At 37.1% G+C, this 22,400-nt stretch overlaps 1 protein-coding gene across 7 annotated transcripts; it reads right to left on the reverse strand.

Annotated features, from left to right (window-relative positions):
* Positions 1 to 4,145: 4,145 nt before the first annotated feature.
* LOC143856784 (DNA (cytosine-5)-methyltransferase DRM2-like) lies at positions 4,146 to 21,436 on the reverse strand. Of its 7 annotated transcripts, XR_013238357.1 has the most exons (11): positions 18,692 to 18,785; positions 17,981 to 18,060; positions 17,810 to 17,854; positions 17,376 to 17,513; positions 16,944 to 17,040; positions 16,796 to 16,842; positions 13,382 to 13,511; positions 11,644 to 11,747; positions 11,410 to 11,475; positions 8,968 to 10,533; positions 4,146 to 4,696 (listed from the first exon to the last, which is right to left on the reverse strand). XR_013238357.1 is itself a non-coding variant. In XM_077367063.1 (10 exons), exons 3-10 carry the CDS (start codon positions 17,810 to 17,812, stop codon positions 9,346 to 9,348), a joined length of 1,773 nt encoding a protein of 590 aa, XP_077223178.1. In that variant the 5' UTR covers positions 17,813 to 17,854; positions 17,986 to 18,060; positions 21,098 to 21,436; the 3' UTR covers positions 8,724 to 9,345. The 7 variants fall into 7 exon arrangements, 6 of the variants coding, with proteins under 6 accessions (XP_077223178.1, XP_077223176.1, XP_077223179.1 ...); XM_077367063.1 differs by lacking the exons at positions 4,146 to 4,696; positions 18,692 to 18,785 and adding an exon at positions 21,098 to 21,436 and having other exon boundaries at positions 8,724 to 10,533; positions 17,986 to 18,060; XM_077367061.1 differs by lacking the exons at positions 4,146 to 4,696; positions 18,692 to 18,785 and adding an exon at positions 21,098 to 21,436 and having other exon boundaries at positions 8,724 to 10,533.
* Between the last annotated feature and the right edge of the window lie 964 nt (positions 21,437 to 22,400).

Genomic DNA, 22,400 nt, shown 5'->3' on the forward strand with positions numbered 1-22,400 from the left:
TCTTCAAAATAGGCTGCTATTCTTTTTTGTCATGAATGCCGAAATCTGAGTTATTTAATGTTTGTTCTCACAATTCCAACAAAGATTGGAATATATTTATTAAATTCCGAATCTTTCTCGAGCGATTGTCGTAAATTATCGTCCAAATAATCGATAAATTTGATGTAGGGTTCTACAGATCATAATACGATCAACCATCCATTTTAAAAGCCACAAATTGAACCGCTGAGATCACCTTTAAACAGTCTTGGTTTCGGTTGTTTTGATTACACCAACAATCGTTTATACCAAAGTATAAACGATTAACTCGACTAAGATCAAAAGTGAGAAACACGGCGCTTCTTGATTTAGACATAGACAGAAGAGTCAATTGTTACAAGTTGGAAATTAGACTAATAATTAGTTGAGTTAGTGAGCTAAGAACATAGACTTTGGCCTGACCGGTCCGAATTCAATAACGCCAGCCTAGCTCATTTGTTACATGTTTTTTTTAATCAGAATGCATACATCAATACTGTTAGAATATGTGGGATCTCATAGTCAGATTGTGTTGAATTCACACCATCGGATCATCATGGGGTGAGATTAGGCAAGTGGGTTGAATGGAGTAACCTAGCTAGAATAGGTAGCTAGCATAAATTAGCAATTAGGCTAATCTTAGTAGGTAGATTTTCTAGAATTATCTCTTGCCTTATTATGTTTATCTCTTTCTATGTTTAACCCTTTTGAGTGTTCTATATAATCACTCGTTAGGGCTAATTGTATTGTATCCAAGATTTGTGAAAATCTCCAAAATTCTATCAAATACAATGACCAAAATGCCCCCTCCAAGCTAGGTGTTTTATCACGTGCCAGCTAGGATGCCCACTGCTGCTTCTGTATCTTCCTCTCTCCATTCCCTTGAAAATTAATACACCGCCATGGAAGTATGGAGGTCTAACTTATTTGTTTGGTTGGTCAGTACACCAAGTGCGGAGTGTGTGATGTGCAGTTGTGCCGGCCTCTAAAGAGGCAAAAAAAAAAAAGGGAAACAAATAAGAGGGAAACGCCACTTCTATCTTGGGCCCCTCTTCTTCTACATAGATGGAAAGGACTTTTTACAATACAGACGCGACGCTAAATGTGGGAGTATACACAGAATGTGAACGATAAGTCAACAAGCGCAGAATGTGAACGACTAATGATTAAAACGTTGATGTGCGCAGGTGCATGCATTATGCAAACGACTTTCAGGGACCATAACAGAACAACGAAAGTGAAACGCCAGTGTGAAGGACAGTTTAATTAAAGAAAAAGACGCACTCACCTAGGAAGATGAATTTATTGCTTCATTGATCCCAAAAGCTACATCTACGACAAGTAAAAATTACAGTGCTGAAAAGATAAAAGATAAATGCTAAAATATGTTGTTGTTTGGTTCTAGTTCTTGGAGACTAATGTCTCCGTATTAGCTTTATTCGGGTAACCACTCCTCATTACCCTCATGTTCTAATGAAGGGAAATCTTATGGTAATTCCCTATCTCAGCTCCATTATTCGTGTTTTTACACTTTTCATTTCAATTACTCTTTCCCTTTTTAATCATCACTACCTCGCTTGGTCTTTCAATAGCGGCTCCTCCTAACTCGAGGTCTCAATCTTTGAGACCAAATCCTTCTGTTAACTTCATTGATTCTGATATGCAGAGACTCATAGATCTTCAAAACAAATCTAATTATCTGGGATCAAGTCTCTCGGATGACTCCACTGATCTTGATTACATAGATTTATAAATCTTCAGGGGATTCACAACCGTCACTGCTGTGTATTTTCTCCTTCGATTACTTCCTTTCCCAGTGCTTTGAGTTACAGTCTTCCTAAACTTTTATTTTTTATCAATAGTCATTGTTATCCCAAGTTCTCTAATAATTTCCTTTTTATGATGTGTCAGGGATATTTCCACCTTCGGAGGAAAACTCTTTTCTCTGTTCTGAAAAGGAGGAGAAAAGAAAGAAATCCACCGAAGAGATCGCCCCTTCTTAGAGACAGTTAATAATTGTAATCCCAGCTTTGGACATGTCATCTTTGTCATCCTTTAATGGTATCTCTCGTCTATGGCAGAAAGAGACTAAGCCGGTACCTGTCAGTCAAACTAATGCATCGTCACCCAGGGTGCGAACAAAGGACATTCCGACGAATGTTGGTGGAACTTCTCGTGCTATTTGTTGAGTTGGTGATACAAAATCACTGGTTCTATTTCATTCTTGGAGCGGGTACCACTTGGGGATTTTAAGTGAGATGTGTTTTCTCTATATATTTGGTTTGTATATGAAAGAGAGGGTTTGAAGAAGAAGGGAAAATGTAGAGAGGGGAGGAGAAAGGGCTAGGGCAAGGCAAGAGGGTTTTCTCTAGGGGGCCATAGGAGGGTTTTTGTGACGGAGCAAAAGCAAGGTTCTTCTTGCGGTGAAAGCTAGGGCAAGGCAAGAGGGGTTTCTCTTGGAGGCTCCGGGAGGGCTTTTGTGGTGAAGCAAAAGCAAGGTTCATCTACTAAAGTTTGAGGATAAGGTTTAGGTCAAAAGAGGGGTGCTCTCTTGGGCTATTGAAAGGCCTTTTTGTGGTGAAGCAAAATGACCTTTCCCTCCTCTTGTTTATCAAGGTGTATTGTTCTTCCTCCATTGTTCTTCTTCCCCAAAGAGTTTTCTTCATCCAAGAGAAGCATTGTAATTGGAGTTTTCTTCATACTCGGTGAAGAGATTTGATGGTTGCTTCGTGGTTGCATATAAAGTTGGAGAGAAGGGTTTTATCGGTGGATTTTACCGGTGGAGGTAACATTATACTATTTTTGTTCTAAATAGTGGATTGTGTGTTGCCTTGTCCGTGGAGTAGCCCATTGTGGTGAACCACGTATATTCTTGTCTTCTTGTAGTTGCTTGTGATTTGCTCTCTTTGTGGTTGTTTGTTGGCACATATTTTTCTCCATCTCGTAGTGCAAGATCTTGGGTATTTCTGTGTGTTCGCCGATGGTAGATTGATGAAGGTCGATGGAACTTCTCATGCTATTTCCCCAAGTTTCGACGATGATGAAAGAACCGTCTCTGATTAGTGCTTGCCATGGAGTTCTGGTAGCGCCAAATCTTGGTGGGAGCGAACATTCTAATGCCACAACATTCATCACCTGGCCTCCTTTGCCACGAGTCAGTGTGTTATTGGCAGGCCAATTTTGACCCCATCAATATTGTCTTGAAAATGAGCTCAGATGCTAATTTTGGATACACATGCACTTGACCATCTTTTAAAATGCTTAAAAGATTGGTTGATAGACGCAGGGACGAAGCCAGGAATTTGCACCAAGGGGCAAGCAAAGGTTGGTTGTCTCTTATTCGGGAGAAGCACATTAGGGTGAAATTAATGTAATGGCTCCCCCAACGACAATTAGTATTGTAATAGAACTTAAAGTAACTGAATGGGCTCTTGAGATACTATTTGGCAAAAGGAGTAATAAAAAAAGGGAAATGATTTCAGCGCTCCAATGTTTTGATAAACATGCACTCACTTGTTTGTCGGTAGCATTTAAAGGGCTTTAAGAGCCTTTTGAGAACCGAAATATCTTCACAAGTAGAGAGCATGTTTATGAAAACACTTGAGCGCAAAAATGATTTCCCTAAAAAAATTAGGGCTTAAAGATTGATTCCTTATTCTAGGGAAGTGATATATTCATCCCTTTTTTACTTGGGACCATGGTTTCAAATTTCAATTTACGTGAAATTTCAGCCGAAATTCCAAATTTCAGCCGAAATTCCAAATTTCAGCGGATCATATTAACAGCTATTTTTTCTCTGGAATATCTACTGCCGAAATTACAGAAATTTTGGGAAAATATTAAATAATTATCAAAAATCGAGATTTTTGGGTGAAATCCCTTATTTTGGACGAAATTTTGGCCGAAATAAATGACCGTTTCGGGTAATACCCATTTTGGTTTCGGTCTAGACAAAAACCCAAAATTTTGGATTTAGGTCGAAATTTAAAACCATACTTGGGACAGCCCCCTCTAGTGTATTTACTACGACTCTTTTAAACTATATGGGCTGTCCAAGTGTAAAAAAAAGGACGAATATATATCATTTCCCTTATTCTAATATTAATTTATGAAAATTTATCAAAAGATTAGAAAAACCACATCACTCGAAAGGAGATGGATTTCTATTTGAATAGAGGAGCATCCATCAATGAAAATGGATAAAATCAAGGGAAAATCCTTCAAAATATATAGATCATGACTGCTGATGGGGTCCAAAATCTGCAACCAATCGGCTGTTGACACGTGGCCCTCACAGGGACCACTGCAAAGCCAACACCTGTCCCTGCTAGGTATGACACCTGGACCAATCGAGGACTTCCACCTGCCCCTCCTAGGTATGAGACCTGGTCCATACAGGGGCTACCACCTGTCCTGGACAGGTGGCTCAGGATCACTATAAATAGCCTTCACTTATGCTAAGGTGAGGGATCTGAGATCAAAACCCTAAGCTTTTTGCTCTGACATTGCTCTGCACTCCTGCTCATACTGACTTGGGTGTCGAAGTGCCCGTCCTGAGCACCACTCCGGGTTGGTCTTCTGACCCTTTATATCCTTGTCTATGCCCTTGTGCAGCGCAGGACTCCATCAGCCCTTCAACTGTGGCTTGCCAGATCAGCCCTTCCGGCCCTACCATAACCTGTTACTAATTTTAGACCTAACAACTGCTCAGTCCTCTTTTAAGAAAAATAATTTCCCAGTCTATTGATATAACAAAAAAAAAAAAAAAAACAATAGCCCAAAAATTAAAAAAAGAAAAGGAAAAGAAACTGAAAGGCTACTGATGTTGGCAGAGAGGTTTTACTAGTTTTCTTCTAATAAGAAAATTTGAAATAAGGCTACAGGAACAAGAGATTTTTTCCTCTTCACATGGGGGCTTTAATATTATCACAAGTTTTTAATCTCAGGACTTCAATCAAGATCTCTTTGAATATACCCTTCATGGCAAAGATCCGAAGATTCTCATAAATGAAAGGTAGCCTAATGGATCATATCTATTATGAGAAAAGAGTTTCTACACACTAGTGTAGATAAGTTAACTACACACTGGCCTAAAATACAGTGGGGGCCACATTGCTTGGATGATCCAAAGCATTCATTTGGTGGGCCCTCACTTAGATAAGGTGTGCCCAAAATATCAGCTCCATAGGATCATCCTAACCCTTCGAACCGTGGAGGCAAAAAATGGACAGATTTGTGACGGTTTATACACATTCATTTTACCTCCACAAATCGTAGGGTTAGGATGATCCTATGGAGCTGATAACTTATCCTATGGAGATGATCCTATAGATAGGGTGTGCCCAAACAATGTGGCCCCCACCGTATTTTAAGCTAGTGTGTAGATAACTTATCTACACTAGTGTGTAGACAACTCTTTTCCCATATATTATGAGTCATATATATTAATCCACAAACCTTAGTGACCAAAGTCTATCTTATAGAACAGAAATAATCACAGATTCACATATCCTGATATTATGGAAAATAAATCTCAGAATCAGAAGCTTAAACAGATGCAAGTCCAAATATATTTAACTGGTTTAACCCAAAGAAAGTTACCCAGTTTAACCGGTGTGAGAGGAGAGAGATTTTAGGGGAATATCTTTAGTTTAGGGGAAACATGTCCTGCAGAGAAACCTAGGAGGAGAAATTTTGTGAAGCCAAACTTTTGTAAAAACATATCCTGCAATTCCCCTCCCCCCCCCCCGGACGACCCCTGGCTCCTTCCCTTTTACTTAGGCTTGTTATTTACAGGCACTCACTGTGGGCGTTGCTTGCATGGTCTTAAATTTCGGTTTCGGTATCGGTTTCAGAAAAATTTCTATCCAAATCTGGAGAAACAATAAAAACATTATTTTATTCGATACCAAATTTTGGCCGAAATTTCAGTAAAATATTAAATTAATTGTTAAAAAAAAACAGGTTTTTGGGTGAAATTTCAGAAAAAATAAAATAAAATTTTGGGTATGTGACATTTCGGTGTCGTTCCCGACCGAAACCCAAAGTTTCACATTTCGGTCGAAATTTAAAACCATGGTTGCTTGTACTACTTCTATGTGATTGGATGAAATTTCAAATTTCGGTCGAAATTTAAAACCATGGTTGCTTGTACTACTTCTATGTGATTGGATCATTTCATCCAACTAGCGACCACGAGTTTGGCCAAATGACGTTCAAAACACCTTCATTGATCAATAAGCCTCTTTTAGTGACTAAGGTTCAGTAATATAAGCTAAACCATTTATTTTTGTGGTCCTTCATCTTGCACACGCCGATTGTCATAGGTCCAAGACACATCGTGGATCACCTGATCATGTTGATCATGTTCTACAACATCAACGGTCTAGATTGCACATACTTGCCCATGTGTGGGCTCCTAGAATTGATGGTCACCATTGATCCCGACCATAGATAAAGTATCGTGACATCAATTCTTACTTGTTATCTACTTATCTAGAGGGAGGGAGAGAGAGAGAGAGAGAGAGAGATTTTAGGGATACTGTTCAGGAATAGTGAACAGTATCCGTGCTTATTGTTGCTATAATAGATAGTTTTCTCTGTCACTGGAGACTTACTAGGAATTCACGATCTTTTTCTCTCTCTTTTTTTTATGAGTCCTTTGGTTTGGACTTATCACACAAAACTCTCATAAATTTTCATTAGTCCTTATTTGGGTCGGACTTTCACTGAAAACTCTATAAATAACTGTAATCGGAAAGCCCTTCATTACACTCGGACATAAGAATTTTCGTTAAACTTTGAGAAGTTCTTTAAATTTTGGTTTTGGCAAGGGGTAGTTTAAGGCCTTTTCTCTTCCTTCCATTTTTTTTTCAGCTTGTTGATACCAGTTTATTTTTCGCATCCCATTGCCTCTTCAAAACATGGGTTCATCTGCTTATGTTAATGATGACATCTCATCTCAATTCGGAGAAAGTTCCTCTTGCTCTTCTGCTGTTGTTGGCTTTGATATCTGTCCTAAAACAAAGAACAGAGGCAAAACAAAGCAACTTGAATGTTTCAACAATGGTCCTCAAGCCCAAGAGCTAAGGTCTGGTATGGTTCTTCTTAAGAATTTTATCAATCTTAGGGACCAGGTTGAGATTATAAAAATATGTAGAGAACTTGGTATTGGTTCAAGCTGGTTCTATCAACCGATTAAAAAGAACGGTGATAAACTGCAACTACATATGATGTGTCTAGGAAAAAATTGGGACCCACAAACAAAGTTATATGGAGACACACGCCCAATTGATGATGCTCAACCTCCTAGTATCCCAGTTGAATTCAAGCATTTAGTTGAGGAAGCAATTCAAACTTCGCGCGCCTTTTTAAAGAATGAAGATATGCTTCCTAAAATGTCACCTGATATCTGTATTGTTAACTTCTATACAAAGAGTGGGAAACTTGGTCTTCATCAGGATATAGATGAGAGCAAAGAGAGCATTTGTAAAGGATTACCTGTAGTTTCATTCTCAATTGGCGACTCAGCAGCAACCACCCCCCCACCCCCCCAATCTCTTTGGTATATATACTCTACTGTTTATGATGAGGATCCCTTTAGATATTTGTTTTTATGTTAGTTTATTTTTAGATATTTTTTTTATGTTAGTTTTTTTGTTTAGTACTTTAAGTTGCCCATATATATCTATGGTGCTTGATGTGTTGAAGATTCAGTTTTTTGGGAATAATATTGAGTGCAATTTCTCTGATTTGAAGGCTTTTATTTCATGGAGTTCCATACATTCTACCTAAGATGGCCCACGTCTCAATCTGACCTTCATATAGCATTAGCAAAACTACCCTCATCTCTTTGAATTATATGTTCTAATGTTTATTAACTGATATGTTGATGTTTGAATTTTCTTACAGTAAAATTTGATTTTGTTGGGGTTAGTATCATCTCAAACTCTATACTACATAAAATAACCAGCTCAATCAAGCATGATTTCCATCAAAATAACCAGTTCAATTAACGAGTTTAACCTTTAAAGAGCTGTCAAGGGTTATTACAGTTCCCAGAAAGCTCTTACAAACTAATTAAAAAGGAAAAGACAAGCTGCGTTTGTACAATTATTAAAGCATGGTTGTGCTGATATCATTTCTCTTTTTTAAATGGAAAGTAGGTTATCTGAAACAGTTTTTTTCCCCTCTGATTTCTTACCAGAGGTAGGTTAGTCTTCTCTCATCAGAGCTAGACAGTTTTCCTACTTTCTTCAAGCACATATAGTTTTGTCACAAGATCAAAGAAATTCACAGAATCACAATGGAAGACTCTAGAAGAACAATCTTACTGCAGAGCAGATATGATAGAACATCATAAAAACGACATGGAATTCATGATAAGGCCCTGTTTGTTTTGGATTTTGAAGACTGATTGCGAGTCCAAAACTGATTATTTTGGGTCCAAAAATCAGTTTTGGACTCACAATCAGTCCTCAAAATCCAAAACAAACAGGGACTAAATGATATAGCTGGAATACATCATCAGCTAAAACTACATCAAATGAAGGCGCTATATGATGTGCACTCAAACTGCAACTGGATCCTAACTAGCACATGATATGCTAATGCAGATGCTAATTGTAACATGGTGGTTAGAATTGGCACAAGTCAAGATGGTGATGACTCTACTCAAAACATTAAAGATACATTTATGCAGATGCTAATTGAAACAGTTAGGTAACTTTTATTAAGAAAATGACCCATATATAGAGGAAACAGTAAGGTAGAATTGGTACAAAGAAATCAAGATAGTGATCATTCTACTAACAGGATCTACAATTTGCCAAAAAAAAAAAACAGCAAAGGTATGCATGGAATCGAAAATTGTGACTAAGTCAAAACTTCAAATCTCAGCCTAAGCATATCCAAAGATCCTTGCAGTCATTAAGAAAGAGATTAATATACCTGTCCTTCAAAGGGTCAAAGAAGGAAGTGTCAGGTTCATTAGTGGCAATATAAAGGTTCCTCCATAGGCAAGCTGCATTGGCGTGACCCTGAAATCCTCTACAAGATGAAGACTCAAACCATTTCGCTTATGCCAATTTCCCCCAGCGCAGCCAAAAGTTTCCCTGTTCTACAACTGATGTTGACTCCTTCAGATGCTCAAAATCAAAGTAAAATCTGAAATCCTTCCCTTCTTCATTCTGCTTCGAGTAAGTATACATCGAAGACAAACAAATAGTTAATTCCATCACTAAAATTCGATTCAAATACATAGCCTCACCCAAAGCACACAACAGACTCCACAGGTAACATTTCAAACTCTTGCATCCTCAAACACAATTACATGCTTTTCTGCATAATATTCTTCACGATATCTACAATGCGGAAGTACTCAAAGAATAGAGCAGAATCTTTACCATCGAGTCCATCTCTGCTTACCCTGTTGCTGCCAGTAAGGTTATTGCATGGACTCCCACCAATAATAAGATCGAAACCCCCAAATGAATTGATCAACGCCTCTAGCCTGTCAGCATTCAGCTGCTGCACATCTGCAATGTCTATTAAATTTCCCTTCTGGTCTGTCTGGTCCCACCAACTTCGAACTATGTTTCTATTGATTTCCGATATCTCAACTGAAACAACTGTCTTTAGTGGAATGCCCAGCCGATGTAAAGCAACTTCAGCACCCCCAATACCGGAGAAAAGCGACAAAACATTGATCCCATTAGGGAACATGTCTTTCAAGACAGAGAGGTGGAAGGCCACTGTGTCGATCTGAAAAGAATTGCCCAACGATTTATACCTCTCTGTCCTACTGATTCCACCTCCTCTTGTATGATTCTTAGGGAACCCGAGTAGCATCTCGATCTCATCCGGCTCCAGAGGTGCCACCTTATGAGTGCCTAACCAAACTAAATTCCATCTTCGACACTCATTCAGGATGTGGTGTCTGATTTGCTGAGGTGGCGGATCATCTGAATTGGCAAGGGCATTGCGTATTCTTTCAGCTGGTTTTGTACTCGCAGTACAAGTTTGTAAACAGTTCAGTTGTGTTCTTGGGTCCCACGAAGGCCACCATTTTCTTGTCGATGGTAACGCTTCACATATTGTGCGTGGTGGAAGTGGCTCAAGTGGAAATCTGTTGTGAATGGGTAGGTTGTGAATATATCCCCTTTTTCTTGCAGCCGCACAGAAATACTTTGAGTCGACAAACTCTGGCTCGATATCATACAAAAAGCGTGATATTGTTTGCCAAACACCTTTCGGAGCAAGGGCAACGTTTTCAAAATAGAAATAAGGCGGCCCAATGGCTGCTTCTGGAATCCTCCTGTGAGTTCTGACCATTGGCTCATTTGGAATACCAAAACCAATCATAGGGGCTGGAATGTTAAATTTTAAGGGGCCGTCATCCTCATCCATGAAAATATTCTTCTGTGAATGCATGTTTCTTCTAGAACTCCCTTCTCTAGACCATTTCCTCCTTTGCCTGTCTCTAGAGGAACCATCATACATATAGCTCTGGTCATCCTGTAAATATACACAAAAAATAAAAAATCAATCAATCACCAAGGGTAAAGTATAGTCTATCTACAGATTGAGTAAAAATCAATCATGCAATAGATTTTGCCTCATAATTGGCAATCAACATGAATGTAAAGCTGCTAAATGCATGTTTGAAAATGTTATTAGATGGCTTATCCTGTAATCATGGTTTTAAATTTCAACCTAAATCAGAAATTTCGGATTTCGGTGGGGACCGAAACCGAAATTTCCCAAACTTTGATATTTCGCAAAATACCAAATTTCGGGATTTCAGTCCCAAATTTCGAAACTTAATACCAAATTTCGGATTTCGGTGGGGTCTGAAATAGGTACCGAAACTGAAATTTAAAACCTTGCCTGTGATACATGCTTGCTGATCAAATGTGGTAATAAATTTCCACACCAGTGTTAAAAGTTAAAAAACAAAAGTATCTTGGTATTCATATAATATACATCCCCATATCATTAATATAGTGCATCATGGAGACATGTTCCATAAACCATCATACAAATAACTCGAGCCAGCCTGTAAAATATACAAAAAAATAAGATCATCCATAACCATGGTCTTATAAAATTGTATGTTAATACTGACATGTATCAGATGATATGCATTCTGAATTTTCATGTTACGAATGTGATATGGTGTGTGTATATTATGCAGACCCATATATAGATTTCATTTTTCGAGATGCTGGGCGAAAATATAGGGAAGGCTTTTTGCAGGCTTTAGTAGTTACAAAGAGCTAACATTTATAAGTTCATGAAATAATATTAAATGTAACATTCGCAGAGATGCGTATCATTCGGAAAAAAAAAAAACATTTGTAGAGATGCAAAGTGCAATGTGTAGCAGAGTACCTCATCTTCAGACCATTTCCTTTTCTTTTGTCTAGGGGAATCATCATATAAACACGGTGGCATGGTCTGCAAAAAAGAGATCAACAATCATAAAATCTACTAGATATAGTTTTAACAAAGAGGAAATGACAAACGGTTCCGTAATAATTCGAACAAGCAGAATTTATGGGATTCATTACAGAAATTTGAACTCCATAATCCTATAGATGAAAAGTAAGATAACAAAAAGGGCACCTCATTTTTGTTGGAACTCGTTAAAGATAGTTCATTGTCCGATGCATTTTCTGTTTGAGCGGCATATATGGAATCCGCGAGCTCCACCAGTGAAGCATTAGGACCTTCAATATGTTAACACCAGAATTTGTAAGAATAAGTACATAAAGACGTACCATTTAAAAGAGACTGGAGAAGATATACATACTGGCAAAGTATATTAGTGATAAAATTGTCATTATCTAATCTAACATAAGATTTGACACAGATATGGGAAAAGGACACGACTTTACATTTTCAAAAACCTATGACCCAGATATGGGTACAGGTATCACACACCATGAGATCAATCACAAGACATATTAAATATAATATTATAAGAGAAATTTTATGATGAGTGGGCGTACAAACTCGTACTCATCATCCCATCCTTGATATTTGATCAAACAGCAGTTCAGTTTTTGAGATGCTGCTGTTGGATCAAATATCAAGGGTGGTACTTCCATCGTACCACCTTTACGTGTTTGTACGCCCATTCATCATATAATTTCTCATATTAAAAATACTTAAACACTCAACTTTCTTGTACCTACACACCACAATAAAATGGTGTGACAGAAACAAATGTCACCTACTAGACGTGACTTGATCGCTTTTCATCGGATGAAGTTTTCGAATATCTATTGGAATGGAGCAATCTTAAGTCTAACTGCATCCTATATAATTAATCAAATGTTTACACCTACCCTGGAGAGAAATTATCCATTCAAAATTCTCAAACTGGATAATCTATTGTTTTCTCTCCCTCCAAAATATTTGGGTGTGTGCGCTTTGTTCTTGTTTTGGGTCCAACAAGGAACTAGTTAGATCCCCAGTCCAGGAAGTGTGTATTTTTAAGATACTCCGGTATTCATAAGGGATACAAATGCTTCTATCTAGTCACTCTAAAACGATTTGTATCCAACGATGTCACTTTTAAAAAAATGGTCCATGTATTCCTTCTTCTCTATAGGTATGTTCTCTATTCCTTTATCCCCTTCTAATTTGACTATTGCCCTCGGTAAAAAATAGAGGGCTTGAACTCATCATCCTAGGGATCATTTTGTTACCTATAGTTCATCGTCACCTTCTTTTCAAGTGTATCTTATGTCTATTTCCTCTGTTTCTATTATTACCAAACTAAAAGATGCTCTGGTTCATCCTAAGTGGAAAGAAGCTTTGCCTGAAGAATGGTAAGACTTAAGAAACAGATAACTTGGGATCTAGTTGACTTTCATATAAGTTGTTAAGTCACTTAAGTGACTTATCATGTGGGCCTAATTTCGGTTTTTCGCATAGAGGAGTAAAAGAAATTGTTTGTGGGTTGGATTTCGCAACCTCACTAACGTCATTCCCTTCTATCAACTTTCTTCTTTTGTCTCTCTTCTCCTCCTCCTCTCTCCAAATATCATCGTCCTCCCTCACTTATGATTTCTTCCTTGTCAGTTTAGATTATATTTTATATTTATATAGCAAACAGTCTAGAATTGACATGACATCAAAAGTAGAAAAAAATAGCACAATGGAATTTATAACTTAAGAGCCTAAATTACAAAAAACCTTTTAAGTAACACTGCAAATTAAGGCAATATCAGCAGAAAAACTTTGCTTCCACCATTCCAATATGATGCCCATACAAAGGTGTAAACCAATACAATTATCAAATAACATGTAGAAAAACACTATTATTCAAAAAAAAAAAAAACATGTAGAAACACACCGCATCTGTCCACAGCTGAAGAAGCTTCATTTGTGTCGAAGCCCATTTCCACTAAAAGCAAAAAATTCTTCTCCTTCTCCGACAAACTATCCATGGTTGCTTGGCATAACACTATTGGAATCACACAAGACTGTATAGCTATATTAAGTCACAAGTACAATAAATATAATTTAATCATACATGAACTCTAGACAAGTATCAGTATTCAATGAAGGTTGCAAATTTTGAAAAAAAAAGGGGAACTTGGGAAGGAATTTATGAGATGTATCATAAGTAACAAAAGAAGTTATATGATATCCGCCAATATTTTATCATAGGCGGAGAGCACTACTTAATCTTAACAGTTTGTTCGCCCTCACTGCAGATATGCCATGCACCAAAAATCATCTCCAAGAAAAGACCATGGCCATCCATATTGCAGGGTATGACGGCTCAGAAAATCAAAAAACAAAATTAAAGAAAACTCCACAAATGATATGGTAAGGATTGTCCAGTATAGGTATTTTTCGTTCACTACTCATCCACTGGACAGTTCAAATGATGAACGGTTTTGATCGCCAAAAAGTTGGTACTTTTTGCTGCACATATTTTTCCCGAAAAATATATGCAGACATCATCTAACAGCTTATGTAACAAAACTAATTGTCAAACGGATCATACCATATATATGGAGAATAAAAACAAACAAGTGCAAGAAATTTAGAAGCTGCACTATAGTCTTTTCCTTGAAAACCCTTAGGTTTGCTTCCCCAAACACGAACTTCTTAGAATCCATATCCTTGCCCTATCCAATCTGAAATCTTAAAATTGTTTCAAGTATTAACAGTTATATTAGTATTTTTTAATGGTAACAGTTACATGAATGTATTTACTAAATATTAGTTAGTATTTTATTCATATAAGTTACATGAATGTACTCTATTTTATTCATATAAGTTTTTAACTAATGATTTAAATTACGATTACACACATCTATAAACTTCACTGGCCTATAAAGATATATTTTTGCCAAGGTTCATGCAATCGGTGATTGGTGCCCCCAATGTGCTGAAGTTTATGATGAAACACATATATAAAAGGTTGCAAATCCATGAAAGCTCGTAGTAGTAATTGGCGTAGGCCTTTCTATAATAGCCTTCACTTTCTCTACATCAACTTTGGTGCCTTCTGGCGACGAACAAGTATTGAATCAAGAGAAATTTGTTATTACACAGTTAAAGGTCAAAATTACCTCTATCAAAGTCATGATATCACCAACTACACCCATTGTATTCAAATTAAGAAAACCATCCTAATACCCAATAATACATAGTTTTTGCTACACATAAGAACATGCATATATAGAATACATTATAAGATTACCCAACAATTGATATTCATATGCACAGTCACACATGCACATAAAGTGTATTTAATATTTATCAATATATTGCCACTAGCAAGATATGAGAGTAGTAAAGGAATGTGTGAATGAAACCAGTGTATGTCATAACAAATCTAAATGACTTTCTGGCCAAAAAAATGGAGTACCTCGTCTCCGGGAAACCTATCAAGATCTGAAAGCTCGGTATCCGGATTATCCCTCCGGCTTTCTGAGGAACATGGATAAGTTGGGAAGCTTTCACGTTCTAAAGGTGAATTCTCAATAGCCTAATGGAATCAACTTAATGTTAATATCAAGATTTCTTTGAGATTAATGAATAACAGTTAAGACCTATACATAGTATCCTCATTCCTCATCACCTGCCAAATAAATATTAGGATACGTAGTATGTGCTTGCAACATAGCATGGCATATGATAGTTCAGAAATAGAAGTTTTCGTAGCTCTGCTACCAACCTTGCCTGAACCAATTTGCTAACCCACTACCAAAAAACACATTTTCCTTATGCAAGCAAAAATGCCTAGTGGAATTTTGAAGTGTCCACATTATTTTTGACAACACACAAGTTTGACAGCCATAAAATAACATGAAAAGCCACAAAAAAAACATGAAAAGACAGGATCACCACCAATACCGAGACATCGTTGCTGGAAATTCAATACACGAGAAAACAAAAGGCCTTAAATTGCAGAGATTAATCAGCAACAGTGAGAAAACCACCAGGTGTGCTGCTTGGCAAGCCATCTCCAAAAGATATGATGCTAGCTTGTAGAAATCAAAAAAGGATCATGGTGAATATGTAAGCCCTCGCCCTCCCAAAGCATATCTAGTTTCAATCATATTGAACTAATTTCAAATGGACCAGAACAAACAAAGCAAAGCGATACAAGGGATAACACTCCTGAACAGAATCTATTTTGTATCATTTTAAACAAATAGAAAGTACCAGGAGTATGTTAACAAAATAAAGGAGTGGCAGGGAGCAAACATAAAGTGTCTTCCGAACATCATTGTTAGCATATATGGAGATATTATATATGGGAATGGCTAGCATCCATTGCAAAAGGCATTTCACAGATGGTCTGTTGCATGTCAGACCAGCCACGCAGGCTCACTTTTCAGCAGCATTTGTCTTCATTCACGAGTTGGCTGGTCTGACATGCAACAGACCATCTGCGAAATGCCTTTTGCGATGGACCACGGCAAATCCCATTATATCCATCGCAAAAGGCATTTCACACACACACACACACACACACACACACACACACACACACACACACACACACACACACACACACACACACACGCGCGCACATATATATATATATATATATATATATATATATATATATATAGGGATTTGCCGGGGTCCATCGCAAAAGGCAAATCCCTATATATGTGTGTGTGTGTGTGTGTAGAGATAGAGAGAGAGTAGTTTAGGATTGCAAGCCTTACGGATATGTAGTTTGCAACTTGAATTTTTAGTTTTCTTCTTTCTCCACGTCTTCAGTTTATGCTACGGATGGGTTTAATGAGGATGGGAGTGGCAGCCCTATAATGTAAGGGGAGGGATAGAACAGCACAGTACTCAAAGCTTGAGTCAGCTCACTGCCAAGGCAGGCCCTCTCCCTCACTGCCAAGGCAAGCCCTCTCCCATTGCCACGCTTAAATTTAATTTGAAATTGTATTCCTATAAATCAGGAAAAGATTTTATTTTATTTTATTTTTTTAAATAAGCTGAAAGAAAAGTTCCATTCGACACTTGTAACTTTTAAATACCCTACGAAAAAATCACCTAAATAGGAGAAGTGCCCTTAAATCTTAACTAGAGGAAGCATGCTTCTGTAAATGAGTTTCTAAATAATAAAAAATCAACCATGGTCACACCCTTATTAAGGCGGCATGGTACAGAGCATTATGCTATGACTAAAAAAAAAACGTGAGGAAAAAAAGTGTCAAAAGATTGAATAAAATATCAATCAAAATAGATGAGAAACAATTAAGGGCTAAAAAACAATTGCACTCACTGAATATGTGAGCAAAGTTTCCAGTATAGTCTCTACATCCCCTTCTCCTACATGTCATAAAGCAAATCTCACATTACAACTTTCAACAGTAATACAGTGCACGTACCATTTGTTATATTGCTTATTAAAAATGACATTGTGTGTGTACCATTTTCCTCTATTGCTTTTGTGACCAAGTCTTTAGAAAAGCCCATTCCAACAAAATGAGAAACCAACTTGGAGCACGAAGGGCTCGCAGCATGTCCCTAAAACATATAAATTTAAAGGTAAACTGCAAAGAAACTCAATTAACTTGTTGAAATCCAAAGGCCGAAGTTATAAATTTAAAGGTAAACTGCCAAAGGGCGATAAAAATAAGAACTGTCATACATCCAAAGGTATACCTTCAGGCCATGCAGACTCATTCGTTTAAAAAGAAGGTTTTATTATTGTTAATCTACTATTGCCAATCTGGCACCACAAGCATTTCATCTTCATGTTACAAAATTTAGTAACGTAAACTTTATTATCCAATATTTGTGCTATTTTCGGAACCAAAGTAATAAGGGGATTTCACAGAAGGTCAAAAAACACAGTTCACCTCCCCTGATCCTGAAACAACATCTTGAGAAGGAATTGTGGCAATTTGATGAGAAGAAGATGCCGGGTCCACCGTGTCAGAATCCTCTTCACTATCCCAATCGAAGCTCTCAGTATCTCCACTATCGATACTCCCACTCTAGACAAACAAGAAGAGGCAATGAAGAAAATGAAAAAGAAATACTAGACACATAAGGAGCCGTTTGGATACTTGAATTTTACAATCCGTGATTGTAAAATCCTAGAGATTTTACAAGCTAATAACTAGATTTTTAAGCTAAAATCTCGATTTTACCAGTTTGAGTGGTAACACACCTTATTTACATATTCAAAATCCAGGTTTTAACTTGAAAAATCCAGGATTTTACAATATTGGATTATAAAATCCGCATATCCAAAAGGCCTAGTTAGTTGAATAAATACAAAACAACTCACCATTTCTCAGCAAATCTTAATTGCTAACAGCCAGAGAGTTGTACACTGTTAAGAAGCAGAGAAGTGCAACAATCAGTTCTAAAATAAATCCTTCTAAAGCAAATTATCAAAAAGACCAACACTTGAAACAACACAGCCATGAAACTCCAAACATTCACTTGAGAGTCTTACCTTACCAAAAGAATATGGCCTAATATCCTCAAAGAATACCAAATGTACAGAAATCCTTTAAATTTGGCAATTAATAAAGCCTGAAAACAGAACAAAATTAGAAGAGTATACAGTATCTCCAGACAACACTTAAGAATACAATGCTGAAAAGAATGTGATTATCGTCCAGTGGCCGCTCTTCAAACACACAAATAACACAAAATTCAAAGCCACCTTTTCAAATCACCTACTTATAAAACCCTAAAAACAAATTTCAAAACTTACAAAAAAGAAAAAAAAAAAAGGTAAATGATATACCTTATGAGATAGAAAAGCTTTTTTAAGAAAAAAGCCCAACTTACAGCATTCAAAAACACCAACTCCAAAACACTAAGGATTTTATAATCCAGGATTATAAAACCCTGGATTTTACAAGCTAGAACCAAGATTTTATAAGCCAAACTCCGGATTTTATAAGCTAAGACCTGGATTTTAAAATCCTGAAAATGTACAGTCCAGGTTTTAGCTTATAAAATCTGGGTTTTAACTTATAAAATTCAGGTTTTAGCTTATAAATCTTTGTATTCGAAGAAGAGATTAAAGTGACCAGAAATCACAAAAAAAAAAAAGGTGACATGCAGAGAGAGGAGAATCCTGAGAAAGAAGGCAAGGAGAAATGGCATTTGAACAAAGAAAAAACCCATTTCTGGAACAAATGGAAAGATATTTTACAAGTGTGAGAAGAATTCAGAAAGAATTTCACTCTCTCTTTCTTCCTTCTGCTAGGGTTTATTGGCAAAAAATGTTCGCATGCAGAAGAGAGAGAGAGTGAGAGAGCGTTCGCATGCAAGAAACGGAGCTCAACAAAGAAAACAAAACTTTGCTCCGTAACGTGTTGGAAGAGGGTGAGTAAAAAACCGCACGTGGTGTTATGGAGCAAGTAAAGAAAGACCAGAATACTTAGTTCAAAAGGAATTGATATTTCCACACCCTTCGCTATTAGAGCTGTTATATATGTTCCTTTTTGTTTTTCTCTAGTATCTGTATCTGTATCTGTATCTGTATCTGTATCTGGTAGGGGTCCATACCTAACCCCAGCTTGCCTACAAGAGAGAGATGTTTTACGGTGTGGCAACCTAAATGAAGGGATAAATAACAACCATAACTTTCAAGATTACTATTGTACTAGTTGCAGATAGGGGTGGCCAAATTGGCCGAACCAAGCCGGAACCGAGCTGAAACTAAACCGAAAATTCGGTTTCGGTTTCTGTAAACCAAACCGATTCAAATTTTGGTTTGGTTCGGTTTGGGGATCAAACCGAACTGAAACCAAATATTTCCAATGATTATGAGTAAGGGGTGGCAAAATTGGCGGAACCGAACTAAAACCGAACCGAAAATTTGGTTTCGGTTTGGTAAAACCAAACTGATTCAAATTTCGGTTTGGGGGTCGAACCGAACCGAAACCGAACCATAGCCACCCCTAGTTGCGGAGGCGGCCCGAAAAACATAATGCTTTATAACTTATTTTATATGAGTATAACAAGGTTGGAGTTAACCGCACTGGTGGAGATGGATTTTGGTGATGGCCGAAATACAACGATAGTCGTCTTCACCATATAAGCCATGGGTATGCGAAAACTTAAATAATATGAAACTGATTAAAACAATACAACCGATTGTGATGCATTTAAAAAGTTGCTAATATTTTCTTTAACATTCTAACAATTACATCTGTACTTCTGTTTCATATGAGAAATAGAAGTAGCAATGGCAGAGAAATGTATATTAACAGTCCCAATTATTTCAATCAGCTAATCATATTGTATTTGTACTCATCACCGACCATCCCAAACATAATGTTCATCTATATGCGCTCACCATGGTAGTAAGACTCATTGGGTGAACTCAAAACTTGTCTGAGATGACTTGACTCACCAATTTTTAAGGCATTACCTCATGTATAATGTAAAAGATGCATAACATCAACAACTAACAATCCTTATCAAAATACTGAATGATCCCAACATAGAAAGAAGCATTCACTTTTGGACAATCCAATAATAGGACATTAAGACCTTATACTTGGTGCTATAAAATTGAAAGAGGATAATACATAAGCAAAGGGTGTTTATCAAATTTTAGCTGAATGATAAAGGGTGGATAGGCAGAAAAAGAGCCCAGAAGAATCACATGTAGGAACAAACACAGAGTTTTCAGATCATTACAACCTTTCTGATGCCATATCGAATAAAAAAGATTTCTCCCACTCTTTGGAGAATTGCAGTCTCCTTTCTATCCCAAAGCCAGCCAGTACGAGGCAAAAAGGTGTGGAAACCTGTTCGAAAGAGTAATGAATCTGATCCTGTTGAAGACCTAAATGATAACCCTTCCTTGGATAGCTCCTCTAGAGACATCCGTCGTTCAACTCCCCACCATCTCAAGCCTTCAAACAACTCCTCACCATCTAAAGCCTTCAAACAGAGAAAGAAGTGAAGTGCCACCTAATCTGGGAGAAGTTCATATAGCAAAAACCCATGAAGTTCACTTCCAACTCCTATGCCATTCTTGATAGTTACGAAGAAGAGAAGAAAGATGATGAGGATGATAAAGATGATGAAGTTGAAAATCTTTCAAAGGACCATCCAAATGCTCCCTCTGCTTAACCTACTGGTCACCACACCATTGCCGCCTCGCAACCACATGAAAGTGAAGCATGGCACGAGGTGAGTAGAAAGAACCATCAGAATTTACGGAAGAGCCAGAGAGTTAGGAAGCTGAGTAAGATGATGATAGACGCCCTTGGCTATTAGTGGTTCTTAAGATTCGTTGTGCTTCCTCTTTTCCTTAGTATATCATTTCTAAGGATAAGTCTTGCCTTTGTTTTCTTAGTATGTGCCCCTATTCTTATGATAGGGTTTTGCCTTGTTTGCTGAATGTATTATCTTTCGAATTCTAATAAACCGGTAGGGTCCCCGCTAAACCCCAGCTTACCCATCCAAAAAAAAAATATTGAATAAATACATGATTATTTTTCCGATTCAAAGGTTGTGCATAGAATGCAAAGATTAGAAGATTAGAAGGAAAAGAAGATTTAGAATGAAAGAGCCATCTAAAACCAAAGATTTAGTTGTGTACCTTAAATCCAGATCAAAGGTTGAACAATCAACTTCTTTTTCTTGGGCAATCAACCTGCCCAAGAAAATCGTCTCCACCCCGTAACCTTTTGAACAGTGCCGCAATTGACTTCGGATTGAGGTCTTCCGATGATGTCCGGGCCAAGCAGCAGCTATTGGGAAGGAAGGAGGGGGAGGGTCAAAACGAATTGGCAAAAAATCCTCACATATCCAATGCGGATATACAGGGATTTGGTTTGGTTGGAAAAGAAACTATTTAGCAAAATCACCGCGTTTCATAAAAGCAATTTATTGCGAGAAATAAAACGATTTGTATACTTTCTCGAAATAAAAGATTATAGACGAGTGAAACGGTGATAGAAATAATGGAGATCTTATTTTCTAATTTATGGAGGAAAATCAAGAAACGAAATGTTAATCCTGCACTGCACTCTATGATTGTGTCATGTGGCGCATCCACAGGGACACCCAGCGTCAGTGTATAATGACTAAAGGGAGCCTAATGTACTTGATGTCAGAATAATGTAGTGGGTTTGAATGCCACGTCCAGTGGCGTTGGTGTCCCTAGTGATCAAAGGGGCGTAAATATCACTTCCCCATATAAAATCTCCATATTTTGATGTAGTGGGGCCCCTTATCTTTATATTTGGGATTTTTGTTGATTAGTCCCTACATGGCAAAAAAATTGCTTATTAGTCCCTAAGAAAAGCATATTATCCAAGCAGTCCTACTTTTAGAAAATATTTGCTAAAAGGTCCCTAAAACTCACCAACGTCAATTTCTCCGTTAAAAATTTTAAAATGACAAATTTACCCCCAACCGATTTAATCCTTCTTAGCGTGATTTCCTTTCCAATATTTTCGGAAAAAAAACTAGGAATTAAGCAAAATTATTATCTTTTCCAATATTCTCGTCAAAAATCCTTCAAAAAAATCATTTTAGGTATTAAATTAATTGAAAATCCCTCTAAAATTAATTAAATAGGGTTGATTTAAGTTATCCTTCATGGATAAATAAAGTAAGAAATTTTAGGAATATTTTTCGTTTCAAACTTTTTCAAGAAATTCCCATCTTGGTTCGATTGCAAGAAAATATCTCTGATGGAAAATTATTTCTAAGGAATTTTTTTTTTCATTCAATGATTTAAGAGGGGAATTATGTCTGGTTAATTTAGAGGGATAACATCGCTAACTGAAAAATTGAATTGGGTTGGTTTACCTTATATTTTTTGAAGTGTAAGAAATAAGAAATTTTAGAAGGGAGAATGTCAAAAGGGAAAGTCAAAATGGGCTAAAAAGTTAACA

This window comes from Tasmannia lanceolata, unplaced genomic scaffold (assembly GCF_043159265.1).
Source record: "Tasmannia lanceolata isolate RefF3 unplaced genomic scaffold, GAP_Taslan_0.1 ptg000023l, whole genome shotgun sequence".
NCBI classification, from domain to species: Eukaryota; Viridiplantae; Streptophyta; class Magnoliopsida; order Canellales; family Winteraceae; genus Tasmannia; species Tasmannia lanceolata.